Source organism: Amia ocellicauda, chromosome 1, assembly GCF_036373705.1.
Source record: "Amia ocellicauda isolate fAmiCal2 chromosome 1, fAmiCal2.hap1, whole genome shotgun sequence".
Classification (NCBI taxonomy): Eukaryota; Metazoa; Chordata; class Actinopteri; order Amiiformes; family Amiidae; genus Amia; species Amia ocellicauda.
Window position 1 is genome coordinate 11,809,146 of NC_089850.1, and position 19,211 is coordinate 11,828,356.

General features: G+C 40.7%; 1 protein-coding gene across 7 annotated transcripts in view; it reads right to left on the reverse strand.

Annotated features, from left to right (window-relative positions):
* The window catches only part of arid1b (AT-rich interactive domain 1B), a 180,955-nt gene extending 167,669 nt beyond the window's left edge, over positions 1-13,286 (reverse strand). For 2 of the 7 annotated variants that reach the window (XM_066718555.1, XM_066718637.1), the window contains exon 1: positions 11,455-13,285. In XM_066718555.1, coding sequence (XP_066574652.1) covers positions 11,455-12,822 — 1,368 coding nt within the window. In that variant the 5' untranslated portion in view covers positions 12,823-13,285. Of the gene's footprint in view, positions 1-11,454 lie in introns of all 7 variants that reach the window. The other 5 variants (XM_066718886.1, XM_066718473.1, XM_066718720.1 and 2 more) reach the window with 4 other exon arrangements.
* Positions 13,287-19,211: the final 5,925 nt, after the last annotated feature.

A 19,211-nucleotide genomic window follows, 5' to 3' on the forward strand; every position in this document is an offset into this window, starting at 1 on the left:
CTTTCATGGTGAAGATGAACGGCCATGAACTTGAGATGAAACCATAAAAACAAGGATGATATATTACTACACTATAATATTACTATATACTATAATAATGTACCTCTAGCAGAAGGAGCCAATTATTTTATTATACCAGATGTAATTCTAAAACACTAACAACTAACAAAAGCAGATTTCATCCCACATTCACTCCGGTGTGCTGTAATACAGTTTGTGAACCAGTTTCACTGCTAATTAAATAATATAGCTTCCTTTCCCAAGTGAAGACCTTTTAAATTCTTATTTTAATCAATCATCCCATTTATCACTGGAATCCACTCATTGATAACTGGGTCACTGTAGACGTCTTACCAGTAAGCCAACTTCCTACAGGTCACAGCACAAGAGATAACGTAATGCACTTGACTTCATGCCAAGAATATTATAAGTAGCCTATATATCAAAATGTTTTGTTATAAAATGTTATAAAGTTAAATATTGTCAGAATATATATTTGTGCAATAAAATGACACAAGTTGAGGACTGCTGAAACAAAACGTAAAGCATTACTCATGAATCCAATACTGTATGTTTGGTAGTTTGAACGCCTTGGGGATCTCTAACAATGTCGTCTAGACAAAAGGAATACAACCATATAGTACTGAGCACAGCGTTTCACATTGGGAACAGGCAGGTGATGAAAATTCACACACCAACTTCACAGGGAGTGTGTAGCTTCAAAGCTTATCCCAGTGAAAGTGTGCTCTTTGTTACAATCTTTTAAGCAATATGGATGTTCTAACATTACATTTATTCGTTCTTACACACATAAATAAACTAATACATGAATCAAATTATTTTTAATGTTACAATATCATAAGGAAACTAAACGTTAAGTTACAGGTCTTTTTCATCCTGAAGCTCGACATATTAACTTGGGTTGGGCTAAACTAGGCCATTTCCGTGATAGTCAAAAATCACCAGCTTTAATTTTATTGGCACTGTAGTTTACACTGGGTAAAGGTTATCCGTTTTCTGTTCGGTTTTTGTTTTTCTTCTAGGCCTACCTGACAGTCACACCTGGAACAAAGAGATGTCTAAATAAAAAAAACAATCTGTACTGTATTATATGCATGCAGTAAATTCAGTGGCGGGGAGAAGAGAATTGACCATATTCCGGCAAATTATTTTTTTTTTTTGTTTAATAATCTTAATTCTGCTATCGTGTACACAGGCAGGTTGCGCCCAATTTAAGCCTTGACCCATTGTGTTGAACAGGGAATGTTATTATTCTAGGATAGATGGTGACTTCCATTCTTCTGGTGTCAAGGGAAACAGTATCGACTATTATTATTATTATATTTCTTAGCAGACGCCCTTTATCCAGGGCGATTGTATTTTTACATACAATTACCTATTTATACAGCTGGGTTTTTACTGGAGCAATCTAGGTGAAGTACCTTGCTCAAGGGTACACCAGCAGTGTCCCGCTCCCCTTGGAATGAAACCCACAACTATAATCTTTAAATGAACAACAAGAAAGGTTACAAACAAGAGGAGTCCATTACATAATTTAATACAGACTTGCAACCGATAGGGAACAACAGACAAGGGACAAAAAGGCAAGACCTACTGTAACCATGTATCAGTCAGAGAAGATATCGGTTTCTAATCCAGGAAAAAAGCACGAGAAGCAAACTTACTTTCTTAACATTTTATAATACAGACTATTGACAACTCTATAGTGACACAATCTCAGCAGGATTGTCACACATCCTGAGCGCACTTATGTCAAGCACACATTTCGGTATCATCTCAACCAAACTCTCACGAAAGGAAGACGTTTCCATTCCCTTCTGAAAAAACTCTCCCGTCTAACATTCAGCCTTTGAAAATAAGAACGAGAGCGAGCTTATAATAAAACAGGACATGTCCTCTTTCCCAGGTCTAATTTAGGATTCAATTACAATACTCTTTAAAACCGTTAACTTCGCAATTAATTATTTTAAGATTAGCCTGACAGTAATGGGCCTCCAACAAACACAAGGCTCAAGATAACTCAAATGGCTGTCGTCTCATTTTACTCGCTCTCTAGGAATTCAGAGTAAACGCTGCTTTTAGATTGTTCTTTTTTTTTTTTTTTTTTATTAGTTTTGTTTTATGTTTGTTTGCTCTGGTACTCATCTTGAGTATTTTCTCTCCTGCTGTTGATATTAACCACTAGACTGGACTGTTTTTATGAGCCACTTGTGAAATATGCCCTGTAAAGCAAAATGCAGACTGATGGCATTACTGCAGTGGCCGTGAGTGCTAAACGAGTTTTCGACCGCTATTTTGATTGTAGGCTAGCAAAGCATTTTTCTTCTATGGCTTGCCTGTTGTTGTCTCTTGGAGGCCCTTTCACTCAAAAATAATGGCCCGTACTCCAGCAGCAGCAGCAGCAGCAGCTACCCCATTTTCTCCATATTTAAATATCAGATATGCAAGCAGTGTCAAAATATATTGAATATGCAGTTCATGTAAGCATGTGGTTACACATAATGTGTTTTGATACATCAGGCCTATAATTTACCCTGGCATACCATATGAACCTTAGCAAAGTAAAAAGCTAAATTATAGGAGGAATGGCTACGGTGGGCACCTATAAATGACCCGCTTCCACTCTCATCTGAATATGGTTATTGCATCCATAAACAGACAGGCCATAGTATTTGTTTTTAAAATGTGCATTTATTTATTTACAGGTTGCATTTCCATACATTGGATATTGCCAGGCTGTACTACCATGAGGATAACCAACAGACTAGGACTTAGATTACTTCCCCATTGACAATAAAAACTATATTACATGAAAATTGCTACAATATTTCACATGAACTAGACCTAAATATGGTCTCCTGTATTCCACCCTCCACTCGCTCCAAAGCACAACATCTAAAATGCTAGGACCCAGAGTGTACTCCAGATCTGTTTTCATTAGACCGAGTCCTCGAAAATAATTCAAGCTACTTCACATGGTTCTTATTATGGTCATCAGAACCACACATGCACTTGTCAAGCACGTGTCAATGGGCTGAAGAGCGGACTTGCTTCAATTCTGGTTTGTTTCCCTCAATTGTACCACCCTGTCAATGAAGGTTTCACAGCTATCATTAAAATAAATCATCATTTGAATAATGCTCTGAAATTTGGTCCCTTTCATATCCCCCCACGGCTCCTCTTTGCACAAAGGTGTGCGCCGGTGATAAGGCGAGACCTGTGTAGCCGAGACTTTGCAGCAATTCACCCACCTATCAGCTGCCTAATTGAGGACAATTATTAATTTAGAATTATTCCTTATATGGTGAGGAGTTTGCGCATTGATGTAGACGTTCCTTCATCGTGCGTGTGTGGCTGTATTTGGGATTTCTGTGGCTTATGTGTGGGGCAGTAATGGGAGACTATGGAGGCAAAAGGGCCTGCAGAAAAACTCAAGACCTATTGTCTCCTGCTCTGGTTTCTATGGAATTTTAAAGCCATTTAAATATAGGAAAGCAATTATCCCACCTGAGGGATGTACTTTTGTTTAATTCGGAAGAATGCACATGACGTGTACTTATGTCACCAAGTTATGACTGTGAGGCCATTTTCAAATGAAAGGAGACCCAGACAGCTTTGTACATGTTCGACAGCAGCAATAAGGCCGGCTCTGAAGGGGGTTGTGTCTAGGGACACTGTGTAGAGGAAGTACCTCTGAATTGCTCATAAGAGCAAGACAACTGGCGCAGGCTAACATGAAGACTCACTTACCGTGAGTATTTCAAATGTGAAACAGGATGGAGCCTCAAGTGACCTAGAAATACGAAATCCTTGTATTGGATCGGAGTGCTAGACCCAATTCAAAAAATGAAAGTTCAACAATTTTAGAGAATAAGCCAGAGGAACAAAGGAAGGAGCCACAGCAACAGCAAAAAATTGAAAATATCAAGCAGCCAGCATCCTTATTTTCTTGTGTTCCTATGTACTACCTGGTGGCCATATCGGAGTGATTTCATCAAACCAAACGGCCACATCTAAAACAATATTGCTCACATTAGCCCTTGTGGTATTTTATTAAACTGTACTATTGCTTTTGAATAAAAATTCGGTCTGGTCTAGCTTTTTCTTTCACAAAACACATGGTACAATCCAGTGGGCTAAGCTTTTGAGTGAATAATGTTATTAAGATTCCTGAACACTCTGGAGAGACATCTATTCTGGGTGTGTTAAGTTGAAGACATTTCAGACACACTGTTGTATTCTGCTACAGAAGCATGGGTTCTAATTCCAGGCAAAGTATTTATTTTCCCCCCAAACAAATGGGTAGAATACAAAATAAATGTCACAAAAATGCATGTAACACAAACTGCTTCATTAAAAAAGAATATCTGTCCAAATTCTGAATAGGCCTCTCAATGAGCAACTTTCCTTTTTACTTCTGCCACAATACACAAATTATGTACTACTTTGCTGTCCTTTCAGGGTTATTTCAAGCACTTTATTCTGCAGTGTTTTTATGTGAATACATTTTGCCATTCATCAAAATGGAATTATAGTTAATTTAACTGTGGGAGAAAAAAAGACATAAAATAAAACTGCAGTACTGAAAAATGTCTTTCATTTGTAAATATACATCACCTCATTTCACAGTTTACAAGCTTCTTTAGTTTTACTCAGAAGTTCAGTCACCCTAATCAACCCTGGTGTCCACTGAATTAAATGCTTATTATGGGGTCAGAACATCTAATACTGCTATTTGAAAGCCACATGAAGATTTACAATCACTTAAAAATCCAAGGCATGTCTGAGCTTCCCCACCAGGCAACTAAACACTTTGTTACCCTACCTATTGATTATGGAAATGTGATCTACAAAACAGCAAACAAAAACCTTTTTGACATACACTTGACATTATAATAACCTTTCCATGTTTATCATACATAGTCAGTTGGTGTTCATCAAAAAGACCAAAAAAAGGGTCTATCTTGCTTCCTTTTCCCCCTGTGCCCTGAATCACAAGAATTCTCCACTGAGCAATGTTCAATTCTGAACAAGGAACCATACAAACATTCAAATGTAGTATCACCTCAAACTTGAATGTAATGAACAACCACAGTATTAATTACTGAAATCTATTATAAAAAGCTGGTAAATCTTACTCAGGGAAAATGGAAATGTAGTTAGAATATTTTCTAACTGCTTTGAAATCAAAAACCTCGTTTAAATGTTATTTTACTGCTTTCCTGCCTCATGGAAATCACTATATAATTGTATTTAATCTGTTGCTGTGTAATTGCTCAAACATGCTATTTCGACCACACATAGAAGAACAATGTGCACAGAGCTGCGTGCGCTGTTAATTTATTCATAATTGTAATAAGGAATACGTGTTTTCTGAGCATTTTACACAATTAGAGAGACAATGGACCCTAAATTTGATTAAAACAAGGAAGGGATTTGAAGAAACATAATTGTACACCACATAAAAATATCTAAAATAAGAAATAAATACAAATGAAGACTGCGTGGCATCTTGTAAATGTCTAACAGAATAGCTGAAGCCAAATTAACAAATTTCTTAAGTATTAAAGATAGTAGGGAATGTACACACATGCACAAAAACACATTTGTTGTGGGTTTCAATTAACTCTAACCATCTCAACAGTGATTCAAGATCATAATGCGCTAGATTTTTTATAATTTCAGGTAAATGTTTTTGGTTTCTTCTTCCAATGAGATGTTATGATTCCTCAAAATTATCAATCTCCTTTGTTTAACTATATTTATTTTCTAGAAAATGCGCTTTATTTATAGCCACTCACAATCAAGCTTAAAATATTAAAGTCCAGATGAAAAGGAAACATTAATGTCACACAGGAGGCAAAACGCACACAAAAACAACAAACAAACAAAACAAAAACTAGGCCAATACATCTATCATCTGTAAATAAACATGAGAAAGAAAAGCAAGCCAGTAAGCTGATTGGAAGAAGAGTAATTTTATAGTTTACTATGCGTATAATTGGCATCTCAAGCTGTGAGAAAGTAATCTCTGTTTTTTGGACATTTTGTTTAATGGACAATTCCAAACATATGCACATTCCCAATTCAACCACAAAATCTATCCATCTGAAGAGTAAGCTGACACGGCCAGTCTGCACAGATCTCTGTCTATTCCAGTTTCCTTGCATTACCTCTCCCCAGGTCAAGGCTGACTGGGTTGTTGAATACCCAAGAGACCATAGAAAAAGAAAGAAAACCCCATTCTTCCTGAGGTAGCAGGCTCCCATTCAGAGCAAGCACATGGCTAATCTACATATGTGAAGGTCATAGCACTGCTGTCAAAGAGGTGAGGACTAGAAGGGCTCACATCTCTGGCTCATTGCCCAATCAGTGTGACTGCTGAAGAGAAATAAGATAGCTCCTGGCAACAGTGGAAAAACAGGCAGAGAGAGAGAGAGAGAGAGAGAGAGAGAGAGAGAGACGGAGAAAATCTGCTTGTACGATTTACAAACCAACTGATTTTTTACTACAGGAGAAAAAAAAAAGCTTCACAAAAGGTCTAAACACAATAACATTTCAAGGTTTCGAAATCCCCTTTTCAAGTCTGCATCAACCCCTGCTGCACCACTATTTACACAGTTCAAAATGTAAAGGCTTTATTTCCCTTGCTTTTGCGATTTCCTGCCTGAAACGGTACTTTCCTTTCTGGAGCTGCGTACAATCAAAATGCTGGAGAAGTAAGGCAGTTATGTTACCACTGGCACAGCCAAGTGCACTAGGCTGCTACAGATTTATTTTCTGCGATTCAAAGAAACCTGCGATCAACCCCAGAATCCCCCAGCTGAAAGCCTTAGCTTCACCACTCCAATTGGCTATTGCAGACAAACCAGACGTATGCCAAAAACAAAACACGCCTGCCTAAAGCAAGTGACTACAGGAAAATGAGTTCTTGAAAATCCAGACCTACAAGAGTGCAAGATAAACAACAACAAAACCAACAAGGTGTCTGATAAGAACCTGAAAGTACACTCGACAGCTTACTGTGAGGCGTAACCCATTCTGTTTTCAAATGCAACGTTATCATTTATTCAACTTTAATCAATGTACAATGAGTTGTCAATGGCAACGACGGAACCTGCGCAATAAATAAAAGCTCAATAATCTTTGCTGACACTCCATGAGGAATTGGAATCATTTATTTGTGTTGGGTTTTAATATGTGGAAGTTCTTACAGGCCACACGTAGGCCTACTGCAGTGTAAGTCGTCAACATCTTCAACTCTCGAAATTGTCCACAGGAGAAGGCAGAACAATGAACACTGTCATTTGGCAGGCGTTTGGTGTAGGTCTACAAGAGGAGAAAACTCACCAAGTTGCAGAATAAATTCAAACTTAACCGTTCTCAAACAACAGGGCATCAGCGCTTCCCCATGAGAGGGGATAATAGAGGGGCCATTTCATATTAATTAATAAAAGAAAAATGCCATAACCCATCAAAAACTAGAGCAAAAGGATGAGTACCAAATTTAATGACCAGATTTTAAGTCAATGAAATAATTGCCTTTCACTATAGCTGGATCAATAATTAAACTATACCAAACAAACTTACAACACAAGGATTGACCAAACATCTTGGAAACTCTGAACAGAACTACTCACATCACGTCTTGGTTCTGTTCTGCAGCTCTAAGTTGAACACATTTATTTTCCAACAAAAATAATGCTTGACTGTACCCAATACACCTCTAATAGAATACTATTCCTTACAACTGAGAAGGCTTCTGAATGTAAATGATTGCCATTTCAAAATAATCCACAATCTCTAGCCTTCTGTGATCATCTAAAATGTCCCATCCTCTTTAAAGCACCTAAATATCGATCTCACTCTATGCATTGTTAATCACTCTGGCCTGAAGCAAACTTTCTACTTCTGTCAAAAGCTTCAGAAGTCCTTTACTGTCACTATCAACAGCAGCAAGAACACGAGGGAAGAGGAAAAAAAATTAATGAATCATAACATTCTTGATGCTTACTTAAAAAGCAAATCTGTTTTATAATCTTAAAATGGCAAATTGTATGCTAACCTTCGCTCTCACAGTCATCACTTTGTAAATATCACAGAACTGAGAAAACATGCAATTATTTTATTAATAGGCTAATTACACATACAGTACAATATCTGACTGGTCAATTTTCACGGCAAAGCTAATTAACTGCCAATTTAATGAGTCCACGGGCAGTCCTGGGATAACCCAAGTGCCAATTACGCTACTGTAACTTACATGATGTGCTAAAAGGTTAAATAAAAACAAGGAAAACACTGCAGTCTTTTATCAATATTAACACAGCAAATTAAAAGTTTAGTCAATTATTCGTAAAAAAACAAACAAAAACAAACATAAGAGGCATGAATGTAAGCAAACAGTGAAGGAATAGGAGGTCCTCAAGTCCGCAACACGTGGGCTGTCAACCCCCTGCTCTTGCAAATGAAGATCACACACAGCATGACAAGGATTGAGTGCTATAGAACGACATACTTCAGTGGCCTGTGATGCACGTTTATAGTAGGAACTGAACTTCTATAGGTGGACAAGAGCTTCCCTCAAAACACGACATGTTTTTGCAAGACTGGGCCGAAAGTGTAACGGGAGAGTATTTTTGCACTGCCTGCTTCTGACGAGAGCATACTGCGAAAGTACTGATGCAGGCAAACTGAACGGCAGGTGAAATGTGCAGCTGATTTAAAGCAGTGGAGGGGTTTTGCAAAAACGTAGCTTTATACATCTTCAGGTGCAGCTACAATTGGAGGCAACATTTTTTTCTCCCTCCCGCAAGCTGAAGTCCAATGCACTCCGGTTCAGATTATCTTGCATGGAGCTACAGCTCAGAGCTGGGGTGTGTCTCCGATTCCGCCGTCTGTCTTGTCAAACGCAGTTACTGGAGAAATGTCTCGAGACGTCTACACCCCTATCAGGATCCCAGCGGCTGTGGGTTTCTCCATCACTAGCAGATTCTGAGAAAGCCTTTTTGACCAGCAGCCACATGTGCCGCTCATGTGTTTTCACTAATAACGTATGGAATGTATTAAGAGTGAAAGAGATCTAGGGTCTTTCGTTCTTATGGCAAGGGGGGTAATCAACTAAATTGGGAAATCACAGTGCTTGAAATAATCAATTGTCTTCCTAAATTACAATCAGAATCAATCAACCAATCAATACACACATTTCAGAATACTTGTAAAGTTACATTTGGGTTTGCTTTCTTGTTTATTTTTGATAGGGGGTGTACATTTCCTGTTTAAATAACAAATCCCTCACGTTTCATAATGTCCAGCGGGTTGGGACATACAGTACAGCTGAGCCGTGGCGTTTCCCAGTATACATTAGCAGGCTGGAGCACAGTTTTGTTAGTGTACAGATACAGTAAATGATTAGAAACAGAGAAACCAAAATCATTCATTAGCCATTCAGACAAGGGGAAGCAATTTCCACTGTGATTTGCAACCGAGTTTCAGTTCAGCTTCTGATGTCATTTGAACTACTGCTTGTTTGGCATGTTAATACAATGTTTCATTTCAATACACTTTTGGCTGGAAAACTACCCATAAAATCTTAAATTTCTGTGTAGAATGTAAGAGAGCAAACATAAAGGGATTTATTCTAGGGGTTGCTACAGATGCGCATGCATTTACTGAAAAAGAATAAAAATATACAGTCACTTATTTTCCAGACCTACGATTACCAAATGTGTGGAATAGTCAGCCCACCAAAAACACTAAAAGCAGGCTTTACAAAACATTGCAATTTGCCTGCAATTACTTGATACGTGTTTAGAGAAATACATTTGCTATCAAAGTGTTTGTTGTGTGTGCACGCAACAAATGCTCTATTTAATATTAAGATGGTGCTATGCCTTTGCCAATTAAAAAAAAAAAAGTCTCCTTCAGCCATTTCACAAAGCAGTTTCCAACAGCCATATTTGTGTGGCAAGAAATGCCACAGCAGCATGCGAATTTGCTGTAATGGAAACAGGTTGACCCAAAACATAATCAAGAAAACAAAGACATTACAATACACCCTACCAGTTTCAATGCAAACCCAGGTCTTTGTGCTTTAACAGTTCAAATCCATCACTGCTCAAAACACCCAGCGGGACCCACTGTAAAAGCAAGTTAAGGCATCTGAAGAGAAAACTGATTAATGCTTGGGAATTATTCTTTATTATGCACCTCATAAAAAACATTTGCTAGGGAGAGAAAAAAAAGGATGCACATACACAAACACACAATTGCCTATGCACTCTCATCGATAATACGTCTCATCACACCGCTATTCATTTGGTATTCAAGAAAATAATTGCAATGTAACGGCAGACAATACCTCTACCTTGCCTGTAAGTAGTTTGATTTGCAGCTCAATAGTTTTTGTGACTGTGCAGCTCAGCACTTCTATTTACATCAGCAGAGCTAAATGCCCAATGGAGAGAGCAGAGCCAATCAGATGGCAGATTAGATGTCAACTCGGAGGCAGCTGTCTGGAGACGATTACAGCCAGTTTACCTCCACAATTCAAATTCCAAACCTTGCGAAGAAGATCAAGTCTCTGCAGCACAGGCCGCCAGCAGCAGCACATCTGCTCATTTAGGTCTGGATCCGAGGAGAAAAAACGTCCAGCGGACAGATGTTTCAATGCGTGCGTGTGCGTGCATTAGACACACAGCCCACACGTATTGATTTATCAGGGTATTGATCGGTTTAATTGGACTCCGTCGCATTAACGTCCCCAATGCGCTCAATGGCTGCCCGCCGCTTCGAACAACGTGTGGACCATCACGTCCCATCGATTACAGCGAGCAAGCCCGTATTTACCCCCGCTCATGAATTAATTACATTTTGATGAGATTAATACTGCTTGGATCACACCTTCCCGACGTTAGAAGGCACGGTCGGTGTGCAACAAGATTTTGAATATGCGGGCAAGACCGATTCGCCGTCTGAATATTCATCGGTTAAATCGCAGCTTTAGCACAGCGAGGCTACTTTGCGAGAAGGTTCTTGGAAAAATCGGACTCGTAGGAGAGCACCCGACATAAAAACAAGACCTTAAAATGCACATAACCTGGGGGTTTCTCTGTTATTACTCCCACAGCCGATCAGCCTATTATTCTGAATGGCTGCTGAGCAGTTTTGTCAAACAAGTCACCTTGGGTCCAACTTGCGCTCCTGTGGAAACTTTGCATGCACACACAAGCCCGACCAACCCACCGTGCATCCCACACACAGTCATTCAAACTCGGATGCACCCCCCACCCCAAATGAATGCACTTGCACGGAAATGTGCGCTGATCACACACAAAAAGTCAAGACACTACCAACCCACCAGCCCGACACAGACCCGCATGCTTTCTGCGGGAGGGTTTCCGTGCAAAGCAACAAACAAACACAGAGATTTACCTGGGGTCTACTGATAACTTGGCCAGTGCTTCCAGGACTCATGGCGGGGTGATTTCTTTGTTGTCCTCCCCAGCCATGGCTTGTAGACCCATACTGGGAACTCATGTCTTTGCCCAGCCCCATGCTTACTTGTTGTTGTTGCTGCTGCTGCTGCTGCTGCTGTTGTTGTGCTGGGGGGCTGTTGTAATCTTGGAAGCCACTGCCATAGCCCCGCATCATGGGACTGGGGGATGTCAGGAGCTGGTTTAAAGTCGGGGTGGCCCCGGAAGGGTGCTGACTCTGCCCAGGAAACCTCTGAAACCCCCCAACCCCACTACCAGAGGCAGCAGCAGCCATAGCAGCCTTGCCATGACTAGCAACAGCACCGCTGCCGCCGCCTGGGCCCAGCATGTTCCCCTGTCTGGGGGAGCTCATGATGCCGTAGCCCGCCGCGCCGTAGCCCGCCCTGTAGCTCGGGTAATGGTTGTACTGGTTGTTGTGGTAGCCTTCGTGGGAGTTCTGCCCGGGATCCATGCTGTTGGGAGCCGAAGGATGCATTATCCCCATCCCAGGGCTTTGTTGTCCGCCATGTTGATCAAAGCAAGGCCCTCCTCTAGCAGTGCCATAATAATGATTAAACTCAGAGGCAGTGCTGCTGCCCCCAGTGCTCTGGGGCGGGTTGGTGGTCGTGGGTCCCAAGCTGGCGTGTTCGTACCTGCTGCCCATCTGATCCCCCGGTTTGCAGGAAAGGTCCTCCTCCTCTTCCTTACTTTTATTCAGCGCTTGCTGCTGCTCGACCTGCTTTCCCAAAATATTCTCCTTCCCTCCATGTTGCTGGTTCTCCGGCTCCCCCTGGCCCGGGCCCTGGCTGCTGATGTTGTTGTTGTTCTGGATGGGATGGGGATGGTGCTGCTGAAATGGGCTGAATGGTGTCTGCTGCTGCTGCTGCTGCTGTGGTGGTGGTGGTGTGCGATGGTGAGACGAAGGAGGGGGATCTCCGCCACCAACATTTTTCACTTTATGATTCGCCCTCAGCCCCGTCTCCATGCCGGGGGAAGAGGAGGAATTGGCCGCCGATAGCGAGGTGCAGTGGCTCCCGCCGTCCTTGTCTCTGGGATCCGAGCTGCTGTTCGCCGAAGCAGAAGCAGAAGCAGAAGTTGCATTGGCCATGTTCAGCTCTCGGTGGTGGTGGTGGTGGTGGTGGTGGTGGTGATGGTGGTGATCTACATTATTCATAGTGTTGGTCCCATCTCCAACTCCCAGGCTTGCTCCAGATCCTCCTCCCGACGGGCCCGAGTTTAAATCCGGATTCAAACTGCTCGCCAGACTGGGGTTTTTCGTCGGAGTAGGAGTCGCCGGAGCTGCTGCGACTTGCGCGGCCATGATCATTTCAACATTGCAGCCAGTAATCCACACAGGCGCACGGAGGAAACCAGAGAGAGAGAGGGGAAAAAACAGACAGAAGGAGGAGAGAGAGAGAGGAAAAAAGAAAGTAAGAGAGTTCAATTAAAAAAATAAGGGAGAGAAAAAGAAAGAAAAAGACCACGGTCTCCCCCCCTCTCTCGGGCGGCTGTAAAGTTGCGTGCGCTGGGAAACGCGGTGCCTCAGTGGCGGCGGTGCCTCCTCATGCGGGCTGGCTTCATGCTGAAAGTTTTTGTCCGGGTTTAAATGAAACTTTTTTTCCTTTCCTCTCTAACCCGGATATGGGGAACTGCATGTCTCCCTGATCCTCTCTGGCCCAGCATGGCATCAGAGACAGAGCAGCTCCAACCACTGCGATCCGCTTCTGTCTGCCGCTGCGCCTGCAAAACGCGGACTGGAGCCTGGGCCGGCACTGGCAGTGGGGGATGGAAAGCAAAATGGAAAAAACCCAGTTTCAATAGATAATCTGATGGACGCATATAGGCCTGGTTGAACCATTTACAATCCTAGCCTAACCATCAGCTAAGGGTGGGTGTGCGCTCACCAAAATCATGTGGGGGACTGGTTTTGTTGTTATTAATGAAACCTGATTTTCTATAGAGTTGAGAAGGTGTCACAAATAGACCTCTAGAGTGGACTTCTGAGCATCCTTTTAGCACCAAAAGGCTCAGCTTGTGCTGTTGTGTGTGACCTGCACACATGTTCGGGTCTAGTCTAATAGCATAATTGACCCCATAACAAGATGAACCCATTTTAGTTTCTTCTATTTCGGTTTGTGGGTTTGTAGGTGGCATGAAGGAACGGCTCCTGTTAATGTGTGGCATTGGGCTGCTTTGGTCTCCATGAATCACGGGCAATGGGTGGAGACTCTATTCATAAGGGTTAATAATAATAATAATAATAATAATAATAATAATAATTGAATTTCCCCTTCATGTTGCACTGGCTCTCAATATAGGTTTGATCTCAACATGTACCCATTTCCCTTTCATGCACACATTACTTAATGAGGCGTAACAAAAAAAATGGATGCAACTCTAAAAGTTACACATTATATATAAATTGGATTGTGTGTGTGTGTGTGTGTGTTACTTACAGTAAAACGGTTCAATATATGTGTTGATGTATTTTTTTTGTTTTATTTGCATGGGTGTTTTTCATGCTTATATCCAAACTAAACCCGTCTCAGTCACACCATACATGCGTTTCTGAATCCTCCCGGTCCCGGCACGCCAGGCCGCGTTTTCCCTGCGCCCTCCCCCCCGGGGCTCAATCCATTTTTCTGCAGCTCTACAAGTCAGACAGAAACGCACGCAATCACAGGATCTGCGCTTTCATTTGTGCACAAAATAAAGCCCGGCGTCCTGCACACTCAGCCGCACTTGGGCCGACATGTGTGACAGAAATGAAAGCTGGTCCTTCAGCTGGTTTATATCGGCGGCTCCGCTCGTTTAAGCCATTTCTGCGCTCGCTGCCTGGGCGCTGTTCCGCCTACACCCCCCCGCTGGCCGCTTTACACAACCTCCCGAAAGGGGCTACGTTGTGCATTTCTAAATAAGAGAGACATTTTCTCCTAACAGTATGAATTCCCTCTACACGTCGTGCTCGACATTAAAGGCATAAACCCTGTCTGTGGTCTTTTTCTTTCATGAGGCGCAAGCACGGGGAGTTGCTTGGAAGCGCTGCCCAGCCATCAATATAGACTTGTCAGTAGAATCAGTGTGACGTCATCCGCGGGTAAAAGATACGGCTCTTTTGTTCTCGTCTGTTCGGTTCTCTTTTTCTCCCCTCGACTGCGATCGCCTTAATCCGGTCGTTTGCAAAACAAATACAGAATAAAACCCCACAGAAACTACAGCAGTTTAGCGAGCCTGCAGGAGTGAGTTAGGTGCAGTTGCAGCTCCGGCCAGGGTTTTTGCAATACTTAATGAATGCACCAAAGGCTTTTGATCTGTGGGAGGCTGCTGGGCTCAGTGGTGCCGGAAGGTGAGCTGCAAATCCTGGCTGATGTGATAGTCGATCGGCAGAGGGGGCAGTGGAAAGAAAGAAGACGAGAATAAGAGCAGGGCAGTCCTGGATGTTTAGTTGACATACACAACAGTAGCCACAATGTATGTATTTGTTATCAGGGACGCATGGCTATAGATGGAATAGTTGTATCCCCACCCCCACCAGCTTTTTCGGATGAGCAACAATAATAGTCACTATTTTTGTTGGTATTGTTACTATATAAAACAAGAGAAAGTATTGGCATAAAATCCATGTAATGTTTCCATTTACAGAAATGATGCTGTGTACAACATAATTGGTCTTCACAAACATATATCATCATCATGGTCAACATTCGTCTTTATTGATCCACTGCTGGGTGAAGGCCTCCCGCTCTTTTACATTTTGTTTTTGGCCTTCTATTGACTTTGTCTATAGAAAATGAGGAAGACCGTCAAGAAAGCAATAATTTCCTAAACATAACGAAAGGTTTCATGTTTTTATAGCTTAATAATGGTTAACCAAGACTCTCTTGTCTTCAGGTTTCATATTCTTCCATAGGCTTTTAAAAATGCAGGAACTGGTAATCAGATTCGTTCTGTGTGTGAAGAGTTTGGTTTAAAATATAGAAACAGACGGCATCATGGAGTATAGAAGGTTTCGGGGAATTGAATCATTACATTTTTGTGTATGTTGAAAATTAAAAGCATTACATTACTTCAAAGACAATATCTGCAAGAGCAATGAACTAGATTCAGGCCTATACAATCGCTTTTTGCCAAGAGAGCACAAATAGTTCATAAGAATTTTGTTTTTATTGTTCTAGCAAATTGGAGTTCTAGAACAAGTTCACTATTGGGATGATTCATGACCACTGAATGGTCTTTTCTGAGTTTATGAACAACAGAAAAGCAGTCACAATCTCATAAGCATTTTTTTATTGTTGGGCCAGTAACTACAAATGCCCTACATACTTCAATAGCCTGTCTTTTTCTGACACATACGCCATTTGGTGACGCTGACCCACAGTGAAAGACGTCTGATTGAGGAGGGCTTTTTGATGTGCCGTTGCTTCACTGAGATGGTTTTGCTTCCCTGCAATCAATTCTTAGACACGCAGAATATTCTTTTCTTTTTACTCCTGTAAAATGAGCTGATGTTGTCTTCCTACAGTGCACATTTTATTATTCAACAATTACTTGTGTAATATATATATATTTACAGTTTATTCCCTAAATCATATTTTCTAAAGCAAAGGAATGTTTTGGAACTTCAATTTATGAAACTCTAGCTGATGGATAAACGCTGAGAGCAAAGATTTTTGCTTTACTTACATGTCAGCTACCATTAGTATCTGTAAAGTCAGAAAAGCCCCCTGGTGGCAAGTTTGTGAAATAAAACAAACACCAGTAGTATCTTCTAAGGCAGCGGTCCACCAAAATATTCAACTCGGCCACTGTTTTCAAATTGAATGTAATGAATGAATGAATTTAATATTAAACTTTTGCTGAATGTATAGCATTGTACAGCAGTCATAAAGGAATTCAAAGATTCAAGCCAAAACATAAATAAATGTTACATGTTTGTTTAGTGTTTGTTAATGTAGGGTTTTGCTGTTAATTTGCCTTTTCTCTTGTACATGAATGCAAAGCCCTAATTTGCACAGGCTCTCCCTGATCAAATAAGTAATACTGCTCAGCTGTGTGATTGATAGCAGTAGTGATCACTTGTGCAAACTTGTTGTCAAAGAGGTAAATCAGTCACTAGCAGAAAATGATTAGCAAAATTTAAAAACAAATGTCAAAACCAAAATAAACGACTGACGATAATGTATGTTTGTTTAGGATTTAGCCAAGCTATTCATGTGTTATTCCTGTGGTATTCATACATCAATTCATTAAGAATTGGAATTGGTGTCAATTATTGTAAAGTGTGACCCTAAATATTTAATGAACATGCTCATCATATTAGATTTGGGTTCCTTTGGCAACTTGGGGATGGACCTTTAATTAAAATATTTCTATACATAGTTGTAAACCAAAACAACTAACATATTCAGAGAAATACAGAACATTATTACATTAGCACCTGAAGAAAAGTTATTAGGCAACAAACAGTAACATGTGATCGACAATATGCTGCAAACTTACTAACAGTCGCAATTCTAGTAATATAGGCTGAATTATTTTCAAAAGCCCAGTATGATTTTTCATGTGGAATATGCTCATCATTTGACAGGTGAATGATTCCACCAAGTACACCTTTTCATTATAAACAACATTCGGTTTTAGAGGAAGGCCACTCCATTTCTGTGTCGGAAAATATACTTGACGTCTTTTTCCAGCCTTTCAAGCAATTTGGAAAGCTTCCAAATAGTTACTTTAAAATATTGCTCAGAACGGTTCTAAATGAGTTGGAGTCACTCTTTGATAGCTTTTTTATATTAGCCTCCTATTTGCAAGATTAACAAGTTAGTCCAGAAATAAAGTTCTTGACAAACATTTCATGAGTCCGATGAGGATAATGCTATATTTATAAAGCTCATATAATTGTATGCAGCACTAATTCCTTTTAAAAGCTAATTTTGCTGGAATTGTCAGTCAAGTATTAAATAAAACACATGAAATAAAATCCGAAGCCGGGAATTGGATGACACACAGAATTCATGATTTGGGGGTGAAACAAATGAGATGAAACAAAAAAGATGGCATTAAACTACTTAATTCTTATTGGGTACATCTGTAAGATGTTCTTGCACTCATTGTCAGTGACATACAAGTATTATTATAATGAAGGATATATTTTACCTGACATCTTTATCCAAGGTAACCTATAAGGGTTGTAATGAGAAAAGCAGAACAGAGAAAAGTAAAGTAAATACATTTAAATAACTTTAATAAAATGTGAGCAATATGCAATGAAATGCTATAGAAGCAGTTAAGTGCAGTATGACAGTCAGGTATTCAGAGCCAGATGAAATGAGGTCTAAATTCAGGCTGCTAATCCACATTTGCACACATGGAAGTCTGAGTCATTAGTACGCCATACCACCAACAAAATTAATCTTTAATCAGAGCTCTGTTGGAAGGGAAGAAAACAGCAGTCCATGTCTGGGTATATTTTAAATTCATCACTGTGCCAACCAGCCTTTAACATTCAGATGCAGTGAGATGGAAAGAAATCCTGCAAAAATAAAATAAAGAGAAAGGTTAATGCAATGGAGTGTGTGGAGGCGTTGGCTCAAGCCTCCAGTTCCACGGGGGTATATCATGTCACCATTCCATGTCTGTCAAGAGATTTTCAGCAACTTCAGGGTAGTCTGCTGGGAGTTGCACCGCAGCAGCGCTGGTGAAGCGTAGCCACCGAAAGTGGGTCATGGTGAAAACAGTCAGAACACAGGCTATTCAGCAGCCAGGCAATTCCGAGGCGCTCTCTGAAATGCACTTAGAGTTTCAGACGTCAAGAGACAAAACTAATGCCCTTACAGGACAAAAAAATAAAAACATCCTGCAAGAGAGGAACGCTGTGCTCGACACAGAAGTTGTTTTTGTTTGTGTTTGTGTTTGTGTTTGGTCTACAACCGCATTGCCATTTCCTTTTCTCACACCATGCTGAGAGAGGAAATCTGAAAGGGTCGTCTGCCTGATCTCATCTAGCACGTACTGTGAGCGTGGGTGCATGTCACAGCATTAATCACTGCTAATGCACTGCTCAGTCATAAAGAGGGATGCAGATTGGCACCTTTCTATTAAGGTAGCCAAGGAGGTCTAAATCAGAAAAGGCTGTGTGGAAAAACGCAGAGAAAAATTGTACCTGGCCCTGCCGTGTTTCACAGCCTGTCATTCTGTTCTATAGTGAGAGAGCCTGAAGGATCCATGGAGAAACAGTCAAGTCAAGTTCTGAACTTCATACAAGCACAGCAACAAACATGGAAAGCACATCTCTTGTTGTCTGTGTGGAATTTCATTGAACCCTTTCATGCAAGAAGTTCAAACTATTAGTGAATATATTTGCCAGCAGCAGGCATTAAATGACTTTTGTAGCTGTAGGACAGTGGAATTATTATGCAGTGAACAGTGAATACAAATACAAATACAGTACCCTAGTCTCTACTTCAAAGAGAAATATGCAGTTTATACAGTACTGTATAGATGCAGTTTATACCGTATATGCACATGCTGCATAATGTTAATATAAAATGAAAAAAGTTTCACCCCTTGAAAATGGTTTCGTTTCTATTTCTAACAATGCCATTAAGTCAGCAGTGGTGATAATTAATAAGTAGAGATACTATAGTATCAGATAAAATCCACCACCCTGTCTGCCATGGCCTGGGAAAAGCTTTAAACAAGTCTTAGAGAATTGTT